At 33.8% G+C, this 20,363-nt stretch overlaps 3 protein-coding genes across 4 annotated transcripts; all 3 read right to left on the reverse strand.

The window, feature by feature from the left end:
- Nucleotides 1–661: 661 nt before the first annotated feature.
- LOC104106515 (N-terminal acetyltransferase A complex catalytic subunit NAA10) lies at nt 662–5,501 on the reverse strand. Its single transcript, XM_009615081.4, has 2 exons — nt 5,045–5,501; nt 662–1,127 (listed from the first exon to the last, which is right to left on the reverse strand). The coding sequence occupies exons 1-2, from the start codon at nt 5,342–5,344 to the stop codon at nt 876–878; spliced, it is 552 nt and encodes a 183-aa protein (XP_009613376.1). The 5' UTR covers nt 5,345–5,501; the 3' UTR covers nt 662–875.
- A 2,344-nt stretch (nt 5,502–7,845) lies between these two features.
- LOC104096584 (F-box/WD-40 repeat-containing protein At3g52030) lies at nt 7,846–15,788 on the reverse strand. Of its 2 annotated transcripts, XM_009602971.4 has the most exons (9): nt 15,548–15,788; nt 15,217–15,417; nt 14,176–14,230; nt 13,042–13,140; nt 12,240–12,343; nt 11,688–11,777; nt 10,795–10,934; nt 10,114–10,198; nt 7,846–8,562 (listed from the first exon to the last, which is right to left on the reverse strand). In XM_009602971.4, exons 1-9 carry the CDS (start codon nt 15,724–15,726, stop codon nt 8,187–8,189), a joined length of 1,329 nt encoding a protein of 442 aa, XP_009601266.1. In that variant the 5' UTR covers nt 15,727–15,788; the 3' UTR covers nt 7,846–8,186. The 2 variants fall into 2 exon arrangements, with proteins under 2 accessions (XP_009601266.1, XP_070043235.1); XM_070187134.1 differs by lacking the exon at nt 13,042–13,140.
- A 1,774-nt stretch (nt 15,789–17,562) lies between these two features.
- Nucleotides 17,563–20,101, reverse strand: LOC104096593 (serine carboxypeptidase-like 40). Its single transcript, XM_009602980.4, has 8 exons — nt 19,722–20,101; nt 19,298–19,405; nt 18,917–19,191; nt 18,571–18,822; nt 18,334–18,452; nt 18,115–18,210; nt 17,911–18,016; nt 17,563–17,812 (listed from the first exon to the last, which is right to left on the reverse strand). The coding sequence occupies exons 1-8, from the start codon at nt 20,092–20,094 to the stop codon at nt 17,663–17,665; spliced, it is 1,479 nt and encodes a 492-aa protein (XP_009601275.1). The 5' UTR covers nt 20,095–20,101; the 3' UTR covers nt 17,563–17,662.
- Between the last annotated feature and the right edge of the window lie 262 nt (nt 20,102–20,363).

The raw sequence follows: 20,363 nt of genomic DNA on the forward strand, positions 1-20,363 counted from the left end.
TTTTCTTAAGAAAGAAATGGAGTACGTATTAGTTTCCCAAATTTCAACCAAACTCAAATTTTCAATTGTGTACAAAAAATTCACCTTTTAATAAAATCTCAAGTTTATGGTCATCAGAAGGCGAACTTTCATGTCCAATTTTGATACCTAAAATAGAAGTCGCAAATGAGAAAGTAGAATGAGACCATCAAATTGTGAACAAGGAAATAGTGAAGGAGATCCTTGGCAGGGAGTATTCCCTAATCTTGTTTACTATCAGAGTAAAAATCATTATGAGTATAGCATCTACTAGGTACACTAATTCATTGGCAAATCAAATTCTCCAAAGTAAATTTCTTACATGCATTGACAAATGAGCTTCAGAATCAATGTGTCTTTTCAACATCAAAGAAAAATGGTTAATATTCCTTTGCCTTGAATGGACTTTCATGTCCAAAAGAAATTTCCTAATTAGATGAAGTGCATTATACTTTAAGAGAAGCTTCCATAGTGGATTATAGCACGGAGTATCATCTTACAAGTAGTTTTCCTCATTACAAAATAAAGATGGCTACAGTAAAATTTTACTCTTCACTTGATCACGATCATTAATTATGCAACAAACGAAAGTCCGAACTTACTATTTAATCTAGGTACTAAAAATAAGGTAAAACAGTAGCAATCAAGATTAAAACTTTTGGAATTTCAACATTTCCTCAGAAAATAGATATGAAGGGTGAAAACTATATCATAGAAACCAAAATTGTCAATTGTACGACGTTCCAACCTTCCAAAGGCGTAGTTGTTTCACATCGAAAACATACAATAGTAACATGTATTTCTTGTAAGCAAATTGACTCGGGACAATTTGTTAATCCCAAACTTCACATTCACAATCATGCTGCTTTTGCTTCTGCTGCTCCGACCTTCGCCTCACCAGAGCAACAGCCACCACCATGATGATGGTGATGATGCTGGTGGTGCTTCTTGCCCTTCAATTCCTTCCTCATATCATAAGCATCTTCCCCATCTGCATAGTACTTGGCTTCCATATCATGAATCTTGTATCCCAATGTCTCTGTATACAGCTTAAATGCAGCCCTGTTACTCTTCCTCACATGCAGAGAGACATACTCTGCTCCAAACACCTTTACCAAGAGCAAAACCGGACCTAATTGTTAGTGTCACCCCAATTGAGGAACATGATTGTGTGAGGGCAAAAAGATTTGCATGCTAAATAAGATTATTCTGTTTCGTTTTCAGCCCATTATAGAATCGACAGGGAATAAAAGTGAGAATGAACACGGGGGCAGAGTAGGTTCCAAAAACTATAACTCAACAAGTTAGAAATCCAATACTATGTACCTAATTACATTGATGCTATGCTCACATGCTACCAAAAACTAGTGCTTCCCAGCAGGGTTGGGTACAGACAGTGGCGGACCCAGGATTTTGTACAAGCGGGTTCAGTCAGAGAACGAGGTAGTCAATTATATAAGTGCACCAATAAACACCATTTGCGCAAAGATACGGCAAAAAAGAGTTTTAAACTAAACTAATCAATCCAAAATAATTAAAGAAAAAGATATTGTACGCCAAGCTAAAACTTTGAGTATAACACAAATTAACAATTTCAATATAAACTAAACTAAATTAAATTAAAAGATTACAAGTAATTTCAATAAAGCACTCTCATTCTTTTAGCAAAACTTATGAAAAAGAGAACCAAAATTCACTATGCAGAAAGCTTTAAATTTTTTTTGAACTAAAATGAAGTTTAACAAGAATAGCAAGGAATCATAAAAAGAAGAAGAAAAAGAAAGACAAGAAAAGGAACAGCGAGGCAACAAGACAACAATAAACAAAATAATATACTACTATGACTATAACAAAAGTGATGAAATGGAAAATGAATTCAAATGTGTGTTCAAAATACACGATATTGTACGCCAAGCTAAAACTTTGAGTATAACACAAATTAACAATTTCAATATAAACTAAACTAAATTAAAAATTAAAAGATTACAAGTAATTTCAATAAAGCACTCTCATTCTTTTAGCAAAACTTATGAAAAAGAGAACCAAACTTCACTCTATAGAAAGCTTTAAATTTTTTTGAACTAAAATGAAGTTTAATAAGAATAGCAAGGAATCATAAAAAGAAGAAGAAAAAGAAAGACAAGAAAAGGAACAGCAAGGCAACAAAAGAAAAAATGATTCAATTCACTGCCTTGGCGGAGGTTCGAACTACCAAACATGGACTTATTTTGAACCCACTTGACCATTGCTCTGCAACTTCTGTTTGTGTCAAGTGGGTTCAAATACATTAATATTTATCCCTTTCAATCTTTTTGATGAAATTCACAAGTAAAAATAATTAATTTTTCCGATGAAACGGGTTCAACTGAACCCTCTTTGTTCAAGGTGGGGCCGCCCCTGGGTCCAGGGGGCTCCTTAGTGAAGAGGAGCTATCTAGTGGCACAATGTAACAGCAGTTGCCAAAAGGGTAGGGCAAATTGATCATACACTACCAGTTTCTTTAATTAACGTGATTTTCGGTCCCCATGTCTTAACAGATTGATATTTAACTACCTTTTCAAACTGTATGTAGGGAGAAATAACTCTTCATTCTAGCCGTGACATGGTACAGGTGCTTCCAATGTCATCTCTATCCCTTGGATTTAGTTTTGCAGTACTGGTCCCAACTTGGAATTAGCTCATTCTCACTCTCTTTTAGGTTCTCTATTTTTAATTTTTGGGGGAAAAATACATCAGTTTAACATCAGATGTGTCCTGTGAAGAAATAATAGATTGGCTGATTCCCTTTACCATGAACCCAGGATGAGTATCCAATTTTACCAACTTTACGTCCTACTCCTTTTTGGCATCGCTGGGAACGGGACATCAGGAAGTTATGGTTGGCAGGAACTTATTATACAACATAAGAGAGAGATTCACCTCAAATTGCTATCTCTGCCCCTCATTTCCTGGGTCCAGAACAACTAAGTTCTCAAAGCATAACATCGTCATAAGTCTCTGATGTAAATTACATCTGACTTACTATTCTCTTCAGGTTCTGTGTCCAGGCTGGGTTCAGCATTCAGAGGGACATCAAGATGCCATGATCTATACAAACTAGACCATCTACGAAGGAATTGAAAAAGGTTGAGACTTCCTCCATACCTTCACCCATGAATCATTTAAATCCCATATACCAATCCAGGTTGGCAGTTTCTGCAAGAAGCCTAGACAAATTCTTTTTGGGATGAATAAGCCCTGCCGACTTTGATATGGTATTAGGTAACCTTAATCTTACCTTATCAAAAAAAAAGATGGTAATCGGTTAACCAATAACAATCACAGCATCAGTTCCGCAACATTCACATAGATCACCATGACACATTCCCCTGATGTGGGAGCTATGTGAACCAGAAAATGTGAAGAGAATCACTTTTAACTGAGCAAAGCAATGATGTCTGCCTTTCCAAACAAATTCGGGGCACCTTGTTACTGGCCTCTTATGTCAGTTAGCTTAGTTATATCTATATCTTCTTCCTAACAATGTTCTCAATTGACAAGAAACTACAAAGAAGAGATTTAGCTGTCATCATGATGCATTCCAGTTCAACTGGGGATTGATCAATGGGTAAGTGAACGAGAAGCGCAGCACAACACCATACAATAGCATCAATTTTAAGGGATAGGGAAACCACTCTATCGAGCAAATGGTGCAATAAAAGATGTCATATTGAAACTTTTTACAGCAATACTTTACAAGAACGCACCCAAAAATTATAATTTTATAAAACAACACTGTTCCCACTACTGGTAGAGCGCCAGCATTAAACACCTAAAGCTCATTGACTGAAGATGAAGGGAACAAAAATCTCTGGAATAATCCACATAATTTCAGTGATATGTGCCTCGTTAAAATGCTCTTTCCACATATTTCACTAAATTAAAGCTTTTGTATTCATATGGGATTCTCGCCAACAATGCTCAGTCACTCAGTCTGCATTTTTTTAATTCTTTTTTTTATTGTGCATAATCAAAGACCATAGGAAATGCATTAATCTACCTGGCATTCAAAAAAAAAGTGATACACCCAAACTTCTAGAAGAATGAGCTAACTCATAATGTCTAATTATAATTATGCAGACTAATAATTTCAAATCAGTGAGAGTCCTACAAGATAGGATGCAGAGCACTGCACTGAAACCTGGTGCACTGACCCACTTGTCCCATGTACAGGGGTCCACTTGTCTCACCACATCAAATCAAGGATAGGGAAAATGAATGGAATCATGGATATAGCTCAACCCCAATCCTGTTCATTAACGAGCCATGCTTGAGCTCAATTACTATTTAGATAAGTATTAAACAAGCAGAACGAGCTCACTTTTTTAAGGTTTCTTTTCCAATCTCATTTGCTTTCATGCTCATTAGGCGCAACTGTCCAGTTATTTCCAACAATGCTTCAGGTATTGCTTCTCTCTCTCCTAGTATCCTTTCAATAATCTATCTTCATTTCTTGTTGGTTTAATAGACTCATTTATCTCACAGCAATCATATTTTCTTTGGTTGATTATGCTATTTCAAACTGCATTTCTGCCAAATGCACTTCCAAAAATGGGCAAAAACCAAGCTCAAGAGTAAACTAGTCAAGCATGCGCTTGAGCTTAAAACTTCTATTTCAATCCATAGTTGAACAACACATAAAGCGTTGAGTTTGAATATCTATAACTCAGCCTTGACCCAGCTCGTGCACAACCCAATCAAAGCACAGACAGAAAAAGTAAAAAAGGTCCAAACATGCCAGCCAAAAGCAAAATCTTCATTCACCATCAAACTTAATCAGCCAATTCCAACTTACAAATTAACAACTGGGCCATATATCCATCTTCACATACTCACTAGTCTAATACCAGAATTTAAATCACTTATTTATTATTTTAGCAAATGAATCTATTTTCCAAATGTAATCACTAGCAGACTCCAGAACTAAAGCACTTCATCAATTTTTGTAATAATCATATCAAATACCAAAATGAAATAATTTATTTACCTGTTCCATGGCATTCTGAGCAGCGGTCATGAGCTTAGTAGCTATACCAAGTTTACGGTGAGTCCTGAGTACCGCTAAGGAGGTGATGTGTCCATGACATTCTGTGGTTTCCTCTTCCATTTTAGCTAATACATATCCCACTATCTTACCGTTGTAATCTTCAGCAACGTACAGAAGCTGCGGCCACGAAAGTATGTGGTAAAAATAGTACTTCATCTGGTAGTTCTCTGGTAGGCATAGCAAATTGCATGCTTGCATTGCAAGCAAATCGTCTATCGTCGCCTTTCGTATGCACACCATTCTTCAATCTTCGAGATATCTCAATCTCAAACGATTGTTAGGGTTTCGGTTAGTCTTCGAAAAAGCGAAATGAAATGTGCTCGTGAGAAATTGCTTGGGAATCATAAATTTGGGCTTTCTATTTGGGCTCCCTAGTGAAAAGGTGGGAGGTTTGCACAATAGGAACATATGAGGCCACTATTATATTTTGTCCCTATTTAAGGAACAACAACACAACAACAACAAAACTAGTATGTTCCCTACCTATTTAAAGAAGTTTGTAAAAATAACCTTGGCATTACACATCTATCTATCTATCTATATAGAATAGGAGAAGTAAATCAATGTGATGATACTAAGTGTCACGATAAAAATTCAACAAGTGTCAAATTTTAGAATAAAATTAATTACGTTAGTTAATAATTAGTTACTCTTTTTTAATTTAAATTAAAAATAATTAAATATCTATATATTCTTAAGAAAACTATTATTAAAAAAACTTAATAAATAAATAACTTCAATGTAGAGATATATAAAATAATAAGACTAATTTATTTTTTTAGATGAGAAAGTATTTGAATAATAATTCATATTGTTATGCTATAACATCATGTAACTAAAAATATTATAATAGATAAAACTAAAGACAAAAATATAAATTAGAATTAAAAATAATTAAATATCTATATATTTTTAAGTGAAACTATATATATATATATATATATATATATATATATATATATATATATATATATACACACACACTTCAATATAGAGATATATAAAATGATAAGACTAATTTATTTTTTTAGATGAGAAAGTGTTTGAATAATAATCCATATGGTCATGCTACAACATCATGTAACTAAAAATATTATAATAGATAAAACTAAAGACAAAAACATAAATTAGAATTAAAAATAATTAAATATCTATATAATTTTAATGAAACTATACTATATATATATATATATATATATATATATATATATATATATATATATATAAAACTTCAATGTAGAGATATATAAAATGATAAGACTAATTTGTTTTTTGAGATGAAAACGTTTTTGCATAATAATTCATATGGCCATGTTACATGGATAAGATCATGTAACTAAAAATATTATAATAGATAAAACTAAAGACAAATATATAAACAATAGTTTCAAGAAATAAATAAAATATATAAATATATAATTTAACTTATAATGTAGTAAGTTTAATAAAAAAAAATTAAACTTTCATATTAAATACAAATTAAATAACATTTCAATTTAATTTTTTATTAAAAATAATATAAAAATAGTAATTATTAAAATTATTAGTAGATTTATGACATATAATAAAAGAACTTCTCTGTTTAACCTTTGAACTAATTTATTGTATTTTATTAAATTGGTAATTTATTAAAAATTTATATGTTAATTTAATAATATTAAGTAATGGATAATACAATTAAATAAGCAAGGAACAAAAAAATAAAAAAATTTATGGGAAAATATAAAAATATAAGACTTATAATTAAAATTGTGATGAGAAAAGTCGTACATATACACATAACTAAAATTATAATAAACAAATAGTCACAAAGGAAGAATACTAAGAAAAACAAATTTAATATAGCGTTAAAATATATATACTAATTAAATTTCTCATACATAAAATTTTAGTTAATAAATGGAACTCATAATTTCATAATGAAAAATAAAAAAATATAAAGATACTATGTCACGACCCAAATCCTATAATAGGTCGCGATGGTGCCCAACGATGTGTTGGGCAAGCCAACAGTGATCCTCCAATTTAATTATCCATTTTAGTTTACAAACTTAGAAATTTTTCATTTGATAAATAGAAAATTAACATAAAATTCATGGAAATATACGCACTGCTATACCAAAATAAAAAATTACACTAATAAAATATCAGGGAGATCGAGGTCACAATTTGTATTGGTTAAATAAATTATCTAAATTTTTCAGTAATACACTCTCATAAAACCATATATTCTTCGTTTAATTGTTCACAAATTTTGACATGCCGCATAAAACCACTTACAGAGTAGCATCAATCAACTTAGCTCAGCATAAAACCAACCACTTAGAGAGTGGCATCAATCAACTTAGCTCGGCATAAAACCAAATGTGGTAGCATTAATTTCTCATTTTTTTCCCAATTTCTTTAGCACATGTAATATATTTGTATAACTTTTTAGCACAAAGACAAAATATAAACAGTAGCGTCAAAAGGGCTGTTCGTGCACATCATTAGAAATTTGGCCAACGGGCCTTTTTATTAAGTTAGTCACTTTTTCAAAATTCGATCAATTAATTTTTTTGTTGAAGGAATATCTGGGACCTGGTGTTAGTTTAAAGATTTTGTAAAAGTAAACATGGTTGAAAAATTGTTCTTTTAAAAATGTAAACTGTATCGCGTGAAGATTGTTTTTCCATAGTCGAAGAATAAAAATTAGATCTGAACAAAAATGAACAAATAGACCAATTTGAAACCAAAAAAAATAAAAATAAAGGAAGCTGTCTAATTTAAGTGATATTTCAAAACTATCAATGTCATGACTTACTACCAAATTATTCAAATAGTTAAAACTAAAACTCAAACAGCCAAAAATACGCATACACGATTCTAGGTAAAAGGAAAAGTCTATGTAACATAGACATCAGGTGATTCTCGATTAATTTTACACTGGAAGAATAGGGCGTACGCGCACACACGAAGAGAAAGGATGTCATAGACCAAAAATAGAAGGATAATGTTATAGTGGCTTGAAACAACACTATTACAAAGAAGTGCTACAGAACAACAACGAATACCCGGAATATCTCGGGTAGTGTAATCCTCTTCATTTCCTGAATTTCCAAACTCTGATATACTTATCATTATGTGTAGTAACAACTTTCTCCATCCCAACAGCTAAACATGTGATTTGTGGCCGGGAAGCTCTTGGCATAAGATCAATTCGATCATCTTCAGAGAGCCTTTTCAGTTTCTTGCTCTCAATTTGGACAGTTCCAAATCTCTCTGTTGAACGATGTAAAACAGTGCTACTATCATCCATTATGCATCTCGAAATTACTTCACCAGTTACCTGGTCGACAATTCTTAACACACCATCGATTCCACCAACCACCAATGTTGAAGTGTCGTTTCTAAGGTGATGCATAGAATAAACAACATTAGGAGACACTCGTGTTTCCCATAGACTTCTGTTTGTCTTCCTGTATCAAGCATTTTCAGGATTGAAATTATCAAAACTAGAAATATCATGTAAAACTACACAGGAAAACAAATTTCTCGAATCAGAGCAGATAGCAGCAAGCTGTTGCTAAGCAAATCCAATCATCATCTAAATCTATGATGAAAAGAGTCCACGTTCACATTTGAAGACGAGAAAGACAGAAGAAATCTCATATTAGCCCTTCACAAGCTTTTCTTTTCAAGTTTATGCATCAAGAAAGAAAGAGAGAAATTTCAATTAGGAAACAACCATCTCTTACAATGAAAGATGTTTTGGTGCATCACTTCAATCTCAGTAAGAATGAATCTACTCCACCCACTGAATCAAATTTTGACACTGATATTTGGTTCACATTTTTTGAGTTATCTTCAGAAGGTCCAAAGTTCTCTCTCTTTCAGCCTTGACTTTAGTGCCTAATCAAAACTGGACTTCCCTCTCTGTACTTTCGGTGAAGCCAATTTATGAGTCAGTATGAGTACCCTTGAAACAATTCTGCATCCCGGCACCCTCCCATTCTAAAAGATACTTTTCATTTCAAAGAGAACATTACTGGCCCTACTAGTCCTATCCTACATAGTACATACTACTTTTTGCATTCAGAACAAAATTATAAGAAACATGCAATCTTGGCTTCTTTTGTAAAGAATCCTTCAGCAAGTGGTCTTGCATCATTAGGTAACCAAGCCAATTTGCTTTATCTTTCATCATGCTGATTGCTCAAGTTCTGTCTTTTGAAATGTATACATTATGATTGATGGAACCTTTCAACAACTTGGTCCTCCATTTTCAACAATAATTTTTCAAGAGAGCATTATCATTTAAAATTGGCCTCAGAACCACACGTTATACATGCCCAGTATTAATTTTATTCCATTCCATCTTAGACAGCAGTCAGTCAGAGAGAAATAGTAAGTTATTTTTTCCTTCTTTTTTCCCTTTCTTTCATTCTAGTCTCTCCACTTTTTTTCCTTTTTTCCATATCCTTGTTTAGCTATTTAGCAATATCCCCCAATATCCATGACAATGCAATATTTGAAACCTCTGAGATCTTATAAAAGGGCAGCTCGGTGCACAAAGCATCTCGCATTTACACAGGGTCTTGGGAAGGGCCGCACCCCAAGGAGTGTGATGTCGACAGCCTACCCTAATGCAAGCATTAGTGGCTGCTTCCACGGCTCAAAGATTTTGTACTGGCGCTAAAATGGCATTTACAACAACTCAAATCCCACAGAAACTAGAGTAAATATTTAGAAACTGAAGGATGCAATCTGGGGAGACTTATTCGAAGAGATTGAGCAACTTTTGTCATGCTCATCAAACATAAGCAGACTCGAAAGTTTTACGAATACGAGACATCCCTAATTAACCCTTAACAACTGCAGCAGCATATAAAAGGATTGACGAAGCTACTGTCTAAGGATCGAAAACTGACTCTAGCACAGAAAGCATGGACCAAGATGAGAAAGGCTGGGTTGCGTTAAAAAAAACACATGTAAGAATGTTGATTCATGTTTTAGTCATTTCAGCAAACCTGAGGTCCCAACAAGAGACATTTCCAGCAGTTGATCCTGCAAACACCATATAGGAGCTAGGGTTGAAACACAAAGTCTTGATCCCTGTCAGAAGAGATTCAGAAACGAAGAAAGAAAACAAATAAGAAATCAGATTACAAAGAGAAAAGCAATATTCCCCAAAAAAGACCAAACATAATATAATTGAGCTAGAGTCAGAGCATAAAGTCTTGATGCCTGTGGCAAGAGATAACAAAGCAGAGAAAGAAAAACAAATAAGAATTCAGATCAGAAAGAGAATCAAGATTCTAAAAGAAAGAACAAGATAATCTGTAAAAAACGTGTAAAGCATTTGCTCACTTGCAATCAAAGATTGACACTAGAAAGCCCTCGCAAGTGTGCTGATTAGAAGCCAGTTTGAAAAGCCTAAACCAGAATACTTTCTATATAAGTCAAAAATAAAGCAATATACTTGGTAAATACGGTGGTTAACATTTTCTCCTCGAAATTAAAGCTTTTACATTACTCATCTCAAAAAAGAAAAAGGAAAAAGACTTAAAAAAAGGAAAACTGAAAAAGAGAACAAACTGCGCAGGCGTTCATGGGTATTAAGGCAAGAGAAATCAACGGCAAGGGGTGTAGAGGCATCGTTCTATAAGTTATCAGTGTATTGTGGATCTGACAAAATATATTTCACAAACCTGCAGAAAAGGTTGATCCAAGCAGAACAACCCGCTGATCAGAAGAAAGATCCGATAGTGATAGGGTGCCAAGAGAGGAACCACTAACAAGCAATTGGTCATCAGTAAAAGCTAAGCAAGTAACAGGCCCCTCATGCATCCTGCAAGAAATAGAACTAAACTAGTTACATATTAGTCTTGAATGTAATTTTTGGATTAAAAGAAGGTGAAGGAAAGGCATCAATTCTGAATTTCTGTTAGGGAGAGAGGAAGAAATCACCATTTGTTGGCATAATACCCTTAGTGCTGGAGATCTATTTAGAGGTTACAAGGAGTTGCATTTAGAATATGTCTTCCCTCCATCCTGTAAAATATTGTCGTTCTCCCCCCCCCCTTAATCCAGACTCCTTTTTTTTTAAATTAAGTAAATAAATTTTCATTAAAATTTGGGCCAAAACAAAAGCGCGCATATACAAGACGTTTAATCCAGACTCCTTGAAGCTGATTTAACTATAATTAGCTGATATTGATATGATCCTTGAGCTGAATTGATTGCTTATGCTAGTTTCCGATTTTGTTGATAAAAGACACTACACATTACAGAGAAGGTAAACATCAGCTTGACAGCTTCCTATCTCATTCTCCTTCCTGATTATTTCTTTTATAGGTTCTGAGCGCGGACAAAGAGGGGCAATCCTGCCAAAGGGAGTTCCTTAGGATATAAAATTACCAGACAGAAGCATAAATTTCATGTTCACTATAAAGCGATTATAACATAGATTAGCGTCCCAAAACAGCTTATTGTCTATGTGCACGTGTGCAAAGAGAGGCAATGGATGATCCAGGGGAAAACCGTTTTAACCTTTTTATATAGTGCACAAAGCATTTAAAGTAGGTATGCAACAGAATCATACTTTATTATTTGGGAACACTTTCTGCTGTATAGGTCAAATACACGAACCTTTCCATCCTCACATCCAATCACAGCTTCCGGATCTACATAACTGGAAAGGAGGAATGAAACTACTATCAGCAAACGACAAGAAAAACATTCCATAAGCTCTAAGGACAACATAAGCAGCAGAGATTTGCAAACATGGAGCTACAACAGTAATGGAAACAGAGAGATTCAAGTAATTCAAAACTTTAAACTTGCATACTGGTCCTCTCACAAGCCTTTATCTTAATATCAAAGGGGTCTGAGGGAGTCTCACTTTAGCACCATTTCATCAAAATGAAGTCCCAATAAAATTTCAAACTGCTTTCTTCAGTTAACAAATGTTTGATTCTTCTCCATGTGGACGACATAGAAATCTTAGCCAAACTAGAACAATTAAAATACTGTAAGTCAATTAACTTATCCAAAAAGATGATATAATTTAAATGACATTGGAATCGCCTCTTCCCACATTGCTGATGGAACTTTGAAGGGAAAGAAAAGATGAAAAACAAAAGAGGTTACACACCGCATACAGAGGCCCTTTGTAAATAAGTTCTCACGTGAGGAAAATACATTTCTTGTCTCCGTACGATTCCAGATGCATATACGGGTGCCAACCAAACCAACAACCTGTAGAAAAACATTTCCAATATCAAACACAAAATGTCTATGTCAGACTTGATTAATGAGGCCAAAAAAGATATACTCCATCTTGCAATTGGTGTCAAATGAGCAAATGTAGAAATGAGCCTAATGTGCACTTGTTTATGTCCTTGTCTTTTGCAACAGAAACTACAACCAGGACCAACCTGTATCACTCCTAGAATATAAATGAGCTCTTTCTTATGAAATTTATGTCTTTGGGGCCAATTAAGGTAAAGCTTCATGAAAATGTGCAGTGCCTGTGGTTGCACAGTGTATTTTGATTGAGACCAATGCTGGAGGATTCCAAGACAAATGCACACAATTTTAGCTTGTAAAAAATAGTTCCTCACTTCCTCGGTATTGCAGGGTAAAATGATTCTGTGATAGTGTTAATTGACCTCAAAGGATTAACTCGCACTTCTTACTATTATATCTCACGCTGCTGTCTAATGAGGACATCTTGTTTGACTCCTTTGCACTCTTTCTCCTCTTATTGTAACTGTGTTTAAAAGCGCAAAAGAAAAAGTAACGAGATCCATAGGGCTTGAAGTGAAACGCACGATTCACTGAGGTGAAGAAGCGCACAATTACGAAAAATTAAATAAGATATATAAATTTAGTTTTATAATATAACTATCTTACCATCCAATATACAATAAAAATGTATAATACCTTGAACTCACCTTGCCCTCGTCAAAATCAAAATCAATTAAAGGGGCTTTATCGACAAGGAAATATTCATCCAAACATTTGCAGCTTTCTGCTGACCAGAGACGCATGACCTGGATTATGAGGAATGTAGAATGTAAACTTAAAACCATGTCCTATTTTGATGTGAACAAGGCATGCAGAGACGTGTGGCCAATGGCAAAAGACAAGTCATGAATACCATATTTTTCTGGGAGAAAAATACAAGTAATGAATAACATGATACACGATAGCAATTGTTTTGGTAGTACTTAAGAGAAACAATGACACTTGTCAAAAATATCCAATTGATAACAACTAAAGAAACAGAACTACCTACTCATTTCTGAGAAATTAAACAAGAAAACATGATCAGGGATGTTCTACTGTTACACTTCATCCAAATATATTCCAAAACAACCAACAATCATCTTCGCATCTTAGGCCTAATAATGTCTCTCCACCTAGCACCCATGGAGCTCCACGGCTGCTCAGCCTATGCAATGTACACTGGCTTTATAGTAAAGTCTTCTCGCCACGACGATTGATAGACAACAGAAGAGCAAAGACAAGCTATGGGACACTGCCAACCAAACATAAACCAATATGGGAATCTATCAAGTGCAGATAAAACAAGCATTTTGTATGATACAGGTTTCTTTTACCAGAATTTCAAATTAATTTCAACTTCAAAATTTAAGTATCTTAGAAAGAAAAAGAGAAATCATGGAGGACATTTAAGTGCAGCATAAGGTCCACAAAAGGAGGAGGATTAAGGATTTGATGAAACGAAGAGAGGCAGTTCCAATGAAATCATAAGGATTCACATGTATTATTACAATAAATCTCATGTAATAACTATGAGTGCAGAACTTTCCATGATTAAGCACTTTAATCAATCTAACCAGAAGCATGCCATCTTCACCATGCTTCCACATCAACAACTTCTGATCACTAAGCAAGGTTCACAAGCTACCTCCAAGAGCTTACTGGGAGGAAATGGATAGTATACATGATTTTCCTAGTAGATAATGTAGTAGTATGACTTTGCGCTTTGCAGCCAAAGGAAAGAAGCCAGTATGAAATTCTTATTAACTCCTAAAATTCTTAACAGAAAAAAGCGACCCTACCTTGTCACCCACACCGGTAAGGACTTTTCCCATCTTCATTCTGCACTGATTAACCCTAGTAGGAATTGAAGTTAGAGAAAAGATCAAATTTCACAATAGGTAGGCTTAATGCATAATTAGAAACAGGTATTATTATGGTGGAAAATCTTTGTTAACATCAGGAGGAAATTGAAGTTCATTTGGTATTTCTGGGAAATGTGAAAGAAAATGATTTGTCCCCAAGAGATAGAGATAGAGATAGATAGATAGATAGATAGAGAGAGAGAGAGAGAGAGAGAGAGAGAGAGAGAGAACTAGCTCAACAGACTGTTCTTAGCTTTTCCTCATCTTTCCATATCCTTCAATACTTTTATCTTGTACATTAGGGGCTAATTTTATTTTGTATATCCAGGGATTTGAATATGGATATCATATTAATACTGGAAGAGGAGAGGCTAGTGCACTAGGGGGGTTGAACTGCTTATATTAATAAAACTCTATAAGGGTGACTATAAAGGGACCTTTTCTTCCATTTGGGGATTCAGCTTATATCTAGGAAGTCAATGTAATATGGCAATGGGAGTCAGGACAGTGGATTCGATCAAAACAGAGAGGATTTAATGCGTGTGATGAGATTTTCAGTGATAGAAATTGAATTCTAAGTCGCTGACAAATACCATTGACAGCCCAATGTTTATGCCATATGATACTGAATCATGTGAATGATAAACTGATGATTTTACAATAACAAAAGCAACGACCCTAGAAAGTGTACATTTTTAATGCAAGATTTTCATGTTAAGGTATATTACAATCTCTATATGTAAAGATGCAGAAGCTGCTTATATTTTTTGAGCTATTATTCGTTTTGTTTAATTAAGAGAGCTATTTTTCGAACTTAATAAGTGTCTTCTTCTGTTTCTACATAATGTCTCTGTGCCAGTGTGTGTATGAGAGAGAGAACTATGTTTCTTAAAAAAAGCACTAAATCCATGGAACATTTAAATAGTTTGATCATAGTTACAACTTACGATCATGAATAATGGGTATTGTAATGCTTACCCAACTGAATGACCTTTCCATTGAATAACACTAGCTGGAGCTCTTTGTAAAGCCAATGCGTGTCGTTCCATAGCTAGTTGCTCCGCTTGTTCACTCAATGATCTCTGAGAGGAAGAAGCGTCCTGGAGGCCATTAGGATCATTATACCGTTGCTTGAAGTATTCTGTTTGATTTAATTTTAATTTATTTATGGCTTTTCTCCTTCACAGGATAAAGCAAGGGCAATACAAAGAAGACAGTCAGTAATTGGCTGAAGCAATGCTACATAGCTGAAGAAATTATATTCAATTGGCTGTTAGTAGGTCAAAGGTGTGGAAATTTGAGGTGGTACCAAGAAGTGGAAACGGCGGAGCAGCGAATAAGCTGGAATAAGTCGAGAAAGGAGAAGATGATGCACAGGACGTCATGGCTGAGGAATTCTGCTGTTGTTTTCTTCTTTTTCTTCTTCGCGGTTGCCGTGCCCGCGGTGAACGGCTGCCGGGGACTTGACGTCGTTGCACTTGGGTCCATTTTTTTCCAGGGAAGGAAGAACAGGAACAAGAAGCCTTTTTAAGAATCTTACACAAATGTCACAAAAAAGTTACAATTTATCAAACTGAACACAGTAGACTTAACAAAACTAGTCAAATAAGTATAAAAATTAAAAACCAAAAAAAATAATTATTTCTTTTCATGAATCACACACAAAATATACTTTCATATTTTTAAACGTGATTAGCAACAATAAATGCAAAACAAAAAGAAAATTTCATGGATAAGGTAGCAAATAAGGTGATAAAATATAAAAAAAAAATACAAGATTTAAAAAATCAAAGACTTTTTTCAATGGGTATGGTTGAGATTCATTGAAAATATATAAATGAGTCCATATACAAAATTTGAGTAAAATTGGAGGTAATTTGGACTGAATTGGTATTAAAAGTTAAAATCGAGTTCAAAAAGTTCTTCTGCGACACATATATCACGTATGTATCTCACACGCAGGTATACATGGATATACATGTAATAGACATTTGATACAAATATGATATATATCTGATACACAAGTGATACACATATTATTTTTCCATGTTCATCTTCTAATTCGAATTTTCAATTCAAACCACCTCAAAACTCCACCAAATCATCCCAAAACCGAGATTCAAACTCCTTAATCTATTCTAATAACAGCCACTCAAAAACAAAGCAAAAGTTGACTTATTTTGGCTACAAATAGTTAATTGGCTAATATTAGTAATATTTTATAAATTAATCAATTTTTATAATAAACTACTCATAAATTGACATAACTGGTATTTTCACTTTTTTCTTTTTGGGCCAACAGAAGCCTTTTAAGTTGAGGCCCATTAGTTAGGCCCACGAGGAAAAAAAATCAAAATAGTCAGATTTACAATTGATAATTGAAAAATAGCCACAATTTCAAAAGATTGAAATTTAACCTCTTTTTCATGTAAAGATAAAATTTAAATAAAAACATCCTTTAAAATTCAGAAAAATTCACATATTATGGTGGAACTTTCCGTGCTAAAATAATACTTCCTCCATTTCAATTTGGATGGGATAGTTTGACTCGGTACAGAGTTTAAGAAAGAAAAAAAAAGACTTTTGAAACTTGTGGTTTAAAAGCTTAAGGGGTAAAAGTTTCGTGAGGCCATGATATTTTGATGGTTATAAAAGTTTCTCATTAAGGGTAAAATGCGTGAAATAAAGAGTTTATAATTGAATTATTTTCAAATTTAGAAATGGAACAAACTAAAAACTCCAAAAACGAGCTATTTCATGAGCATGCCTCAATTATACCAAAACAACCTTGGGCTAACTCAACCATTGAAGTTAGTTATAAAAATTGCTCAACACCATATAAAGAATCAAAGTGCCCAATCTCTGTCCAATGTGGGAAACCAACAACTTATAAACGAGAGACTGCAGATTCATGTTGGAAGTCTACTTCTCTCATTCTTGTCTCATGCCATAGACCTTTTAAGTACGAAATCTATTTCTTCTATTGTTTATCTCTCGAAAGTGGCGACGACATCATACACTATTCCACAATAAATTAAGAATGTTCGAGATATTCTTGGTCATCTTCACTTTATGGATTCCAAGCTTGTTTTTTTAATTATTCATATCAAGTTTCTTGGTGTTGACTTTCACTTGTTCCGAAGCATGTTGCTTAAGAGGCTCCATACTCATTTGATATTAGTTTATAGAGTGCAAGCTTAGCTTGTTATTGTGGAATAATATTTGCAGTTGACTAACACTTAACGGCGCACGTTTGATTCTCAAAAAATAAAAAATAAACAAAGAGAGAAAGAGAGGAGAAAAAAGAGAGATCTCATAAACTAGTTCAAGTAATCTCGTTCCGTTCTATTCAACTTTGGCTAAACAAGCTCATGAAATGATTAATAATATCATAATTAATTACACAAAAGGATTAGCTGCTTGTTTAAGCATCTCCTGGAGGTGGTGTACCAGAAAGGAAGTGAGAAATAAGAGAAAGGGCTCTAGCAGGTTGGTAACTCGGAACTTCATGTCCTGCCCCTCTTACTGTTGCTAATGTTAGTCCTCCTTTGTATGTTTCTATGTATCCTCCAACCTACAATATCCAATTGAAATTATTAATTGTTCTTTCAAAATAGAATTTATAAGCTGTTTTAATTTAATGAGCAAGTAATTAATGATTTTCTTAATTACCTCTCCTCCATACAACCAAGAGCGCCAAGGTTTGTCTACCGTAAGGTCCATTGCCTTTATTGATCTCTTTGATGAAGTTACAGGTACTCTTCCATCTGTATCACCACTGCATTTTACAAGTACAAATAATATATATTAAATTGAAACATATTTCATTAAATACTTTCGAATGAATATTGAAGGCAAAATTCCTTCTAAAATTACCTAAAAATCCATACTCGAACACCATTTGCCAAAGACTCTTCGAGGAGAGGAATTATAGTCAACGGACTATCTTTCCAATTGTAAAAAAGAGGATCACTACAAAAGGGAAAATAAGTGTTGGATTGAGAAGAGAACGCAGACAAGAAAAAGCTAAAAAACAATATTATAGAAATGAATACAATTGACAGTATCTGTTGAAATTTGTTCAATTACAATTACCTGCAAGCTTCCCAATCATAGCTGATATTGGTGACATTAGCGTGGAGTGCCTCTTGAACATCCCGCCTATTCAAGTAAGCATAAATGTAATTGTCGGAGCAGGGATCAAACTGCAATGTCTGCATCAAATAAGACAAGACGTATAGCAATTCTTGCATTATTATTCATCTCGTAAACAATCTCTACATTATAATATCCGCATAAAACAAAACGACTAATGCAAGATATCCCACTTACAAAAGGTAATTTAGGGTGTTTGGTGAGATTGCCGTCGTGGCACAGGGGAAAATAAATGTTGTAGATGTCAAGATTATCGGTATTGTTGTCTGAAACTGCACCTGCCTTGTTGCACTTTTCCTCGTTGTAGAAATCGGAGTAACAATATTTCTGGATATCAAGGAAAGTTTGATCTGAAATTAGGGCATGAGAAGCAAAGTATTCATACATTCCTACGTTATCTGTATCTTCATTGATCACTGCATTCCCAATCTGCAATTTGTTGCAAAAATAATCAGTCTGTGGCATGAAATTCATAAGAATTTAACTTATATACACTAACAACGTAAATAATTAGAGAACTTACGATAATTCCTTTTAGATTGATAAGAGTCTTGTTGGAGCGCTTGTTAAGGTGAAGAATTGCATGTGCCAATTGAGGTACATAATGACCAGCATAGCTTTCACCAGAAATGTAAAAATCTCTGTTCTTGTACTCGGGAAATCGCTCGAGCCAATTCAGTAAAAATACAACATTATCATTAGCTGTTCTCTTATCTCCAGTTGAGTTGAAGTCACTGCTTGTATTTGTATAAGAAAATCCTACTCCAGCAGGAGACTCCAAGAACAATACATTTGCAGCTATATAATTCAATCGGAGAAAGTTAGGATTAATATACACTCCAGTTGATAATTTCTCAATTGTTTCCAAATATTAATAGTAGAGAAATTAAAGTAAAGAATTTACCAAGATTCCATGCATAATGATTCCTGTATAATGTTTTTCCATCACTGTGAACTCTAAAAGGTCCGAGTTCCTCCATGGCTCCAAATGCAATAGACGAACAGCCAGGACCTGCAGATATAGTTCATGGCATTTTAAGTATATTTTCATAAAATTGTATATATTTAAGATTAATAACAATATTATGAGCAAATCCAATAATCTATTGATAAAAAACTTTAAGTGTTTATTGAAGAAAGTGATTATGAAATTTAAAATATTAAGATAATAGTAATAAAAAGAAAATTTGGTTTTTAATTTACCCTTTTAATGAAAAATATTACTAGTGGAAAATATTTTTTCTCAAATAGCTTAAACTATACATGTAAATGAAAAGGTTTTTGTCAAAAGTATATAGTATAACACAAAAAAAAAATGATGTATATACCTCCATTAAGCCAAAGAAGAAGGGGCAATGACTTGGAATTCTCAGCTTCAGTAAAGTAATAATACAAGGCACGACCAGCAGATTCATTGACAGTCACATAGCCACCATATTGGTGGAATTTTACTGGTGGTTGTCCTGGCAATTTCTTGATCCAATCTTTTTCTTTCTGTCCCTCTTGAGGTAGAATAACTTTGTCTAAATCTACATGGTTAAGGGCTGCCTTAAACTGGCTCTTGTCAATGGATGAATCTTTCTTTTGCTTAGCCTTGTAAAATTTTCCAAGAACATCACTTTGCCTCTTTCCAAGGCTTGAAGCAACAAAATGTGACAAAAAGAGGGTAAAAAGTAGGAAGAAGAAAGTGATTTTTCCCATTTTCTGATCTTTTTTGTTTCTCTTACGAAAAGTGGAGATATAAGGGGGTTTATATATTGCAATTCTGTGTGATTCTTGATTTGATTATTATACCATTTTGGTACTGAAGGCAAATCATTTTTTAACAAATTGGCGATGTTATTGGGATTATGATATGACTTGCTCCAATTACGCATGATTTTATACCAAATATAGTTGTTGATTTCTTGCATTTGATAATTTTACTATATTTTGATTTCTGAAGACAAATCAGTTTACAATAAATTGGC

This window comes from Nicotiana tomentosiformis, chromosome 1 (assembly GCF_000390325.3).
Source record: "Nicotiana tomentosiformis chromosome 1, ASM39032v3, whole genome shotgun sequence".
NCBI lineage: Eukaryota > Viridiplantae > Streptophyta > Magnoliopsida > Solanales > Solanaceae > Nicotiana > Nicotiana tomentosiformis.

Excerpts from the sequence above, each read along its gene's own strand:
- LOC104106515 (XM_009615081.4), bottom strand. The coding sequence starts at position 5,344 with ATGGTGTGCATACGAAAGGCGACGATAGACGATTTGCTTGCAATGCAA. Across the intron at positions 1,128-5,044 it reads CTCAGAATGCCATGGAACAG|GTGTTTGGAGCAGAGTATGT; the intron begins GTAAATAAATTA and ends CTCTTGGTAAAG.
- LOC104096593 (XM_009602980.4), bottom strand. The coding sequence starts at position 20,094 with ATGGGAAAAATCACTTTCTTCTTCCTACTTTTTACCCTCTTTTTGTCA. Across the intron at positions 19,406-19,721 it reads TCTTCTTTGGCTTAATGGAG|GTCCTGGCTGTTCGTCTATT; the intron begins GTATATACATCA and ends CTATATCTGCAG. Across the intron at positions 18,211-18,333 it reads TATGATTGGGAAGCTTGCAG|TGATCCTCTTTTTTACAATT; the intron begins GTAATTGTAATT and ends TCCCTTTTGTAG.
- LOC104096584 (XM_009602971.4), bottom strand. The coding sequence starts at position 15,726 with ATGGACCCAAGTGCAACGACGTCAAGTCCCCGGCAGCCGTTCACCGCG. Across the intron at positions 15,418-15,547 it reads TCCGCCGTTTCCACTTCTTG|GAGAAAAGCCATAAATAAAT; the intron begins GTACCACCTCAA and ends TATCCTGTGAAG. Across the intron at positions 8,563-10,113 it reads GTCTCTTGTTGGGACCTCAG|GAAGACAAACAGAAGTCTAT; the intron begins GTTTGCTGAAAT and ends TGCTTGATACAG.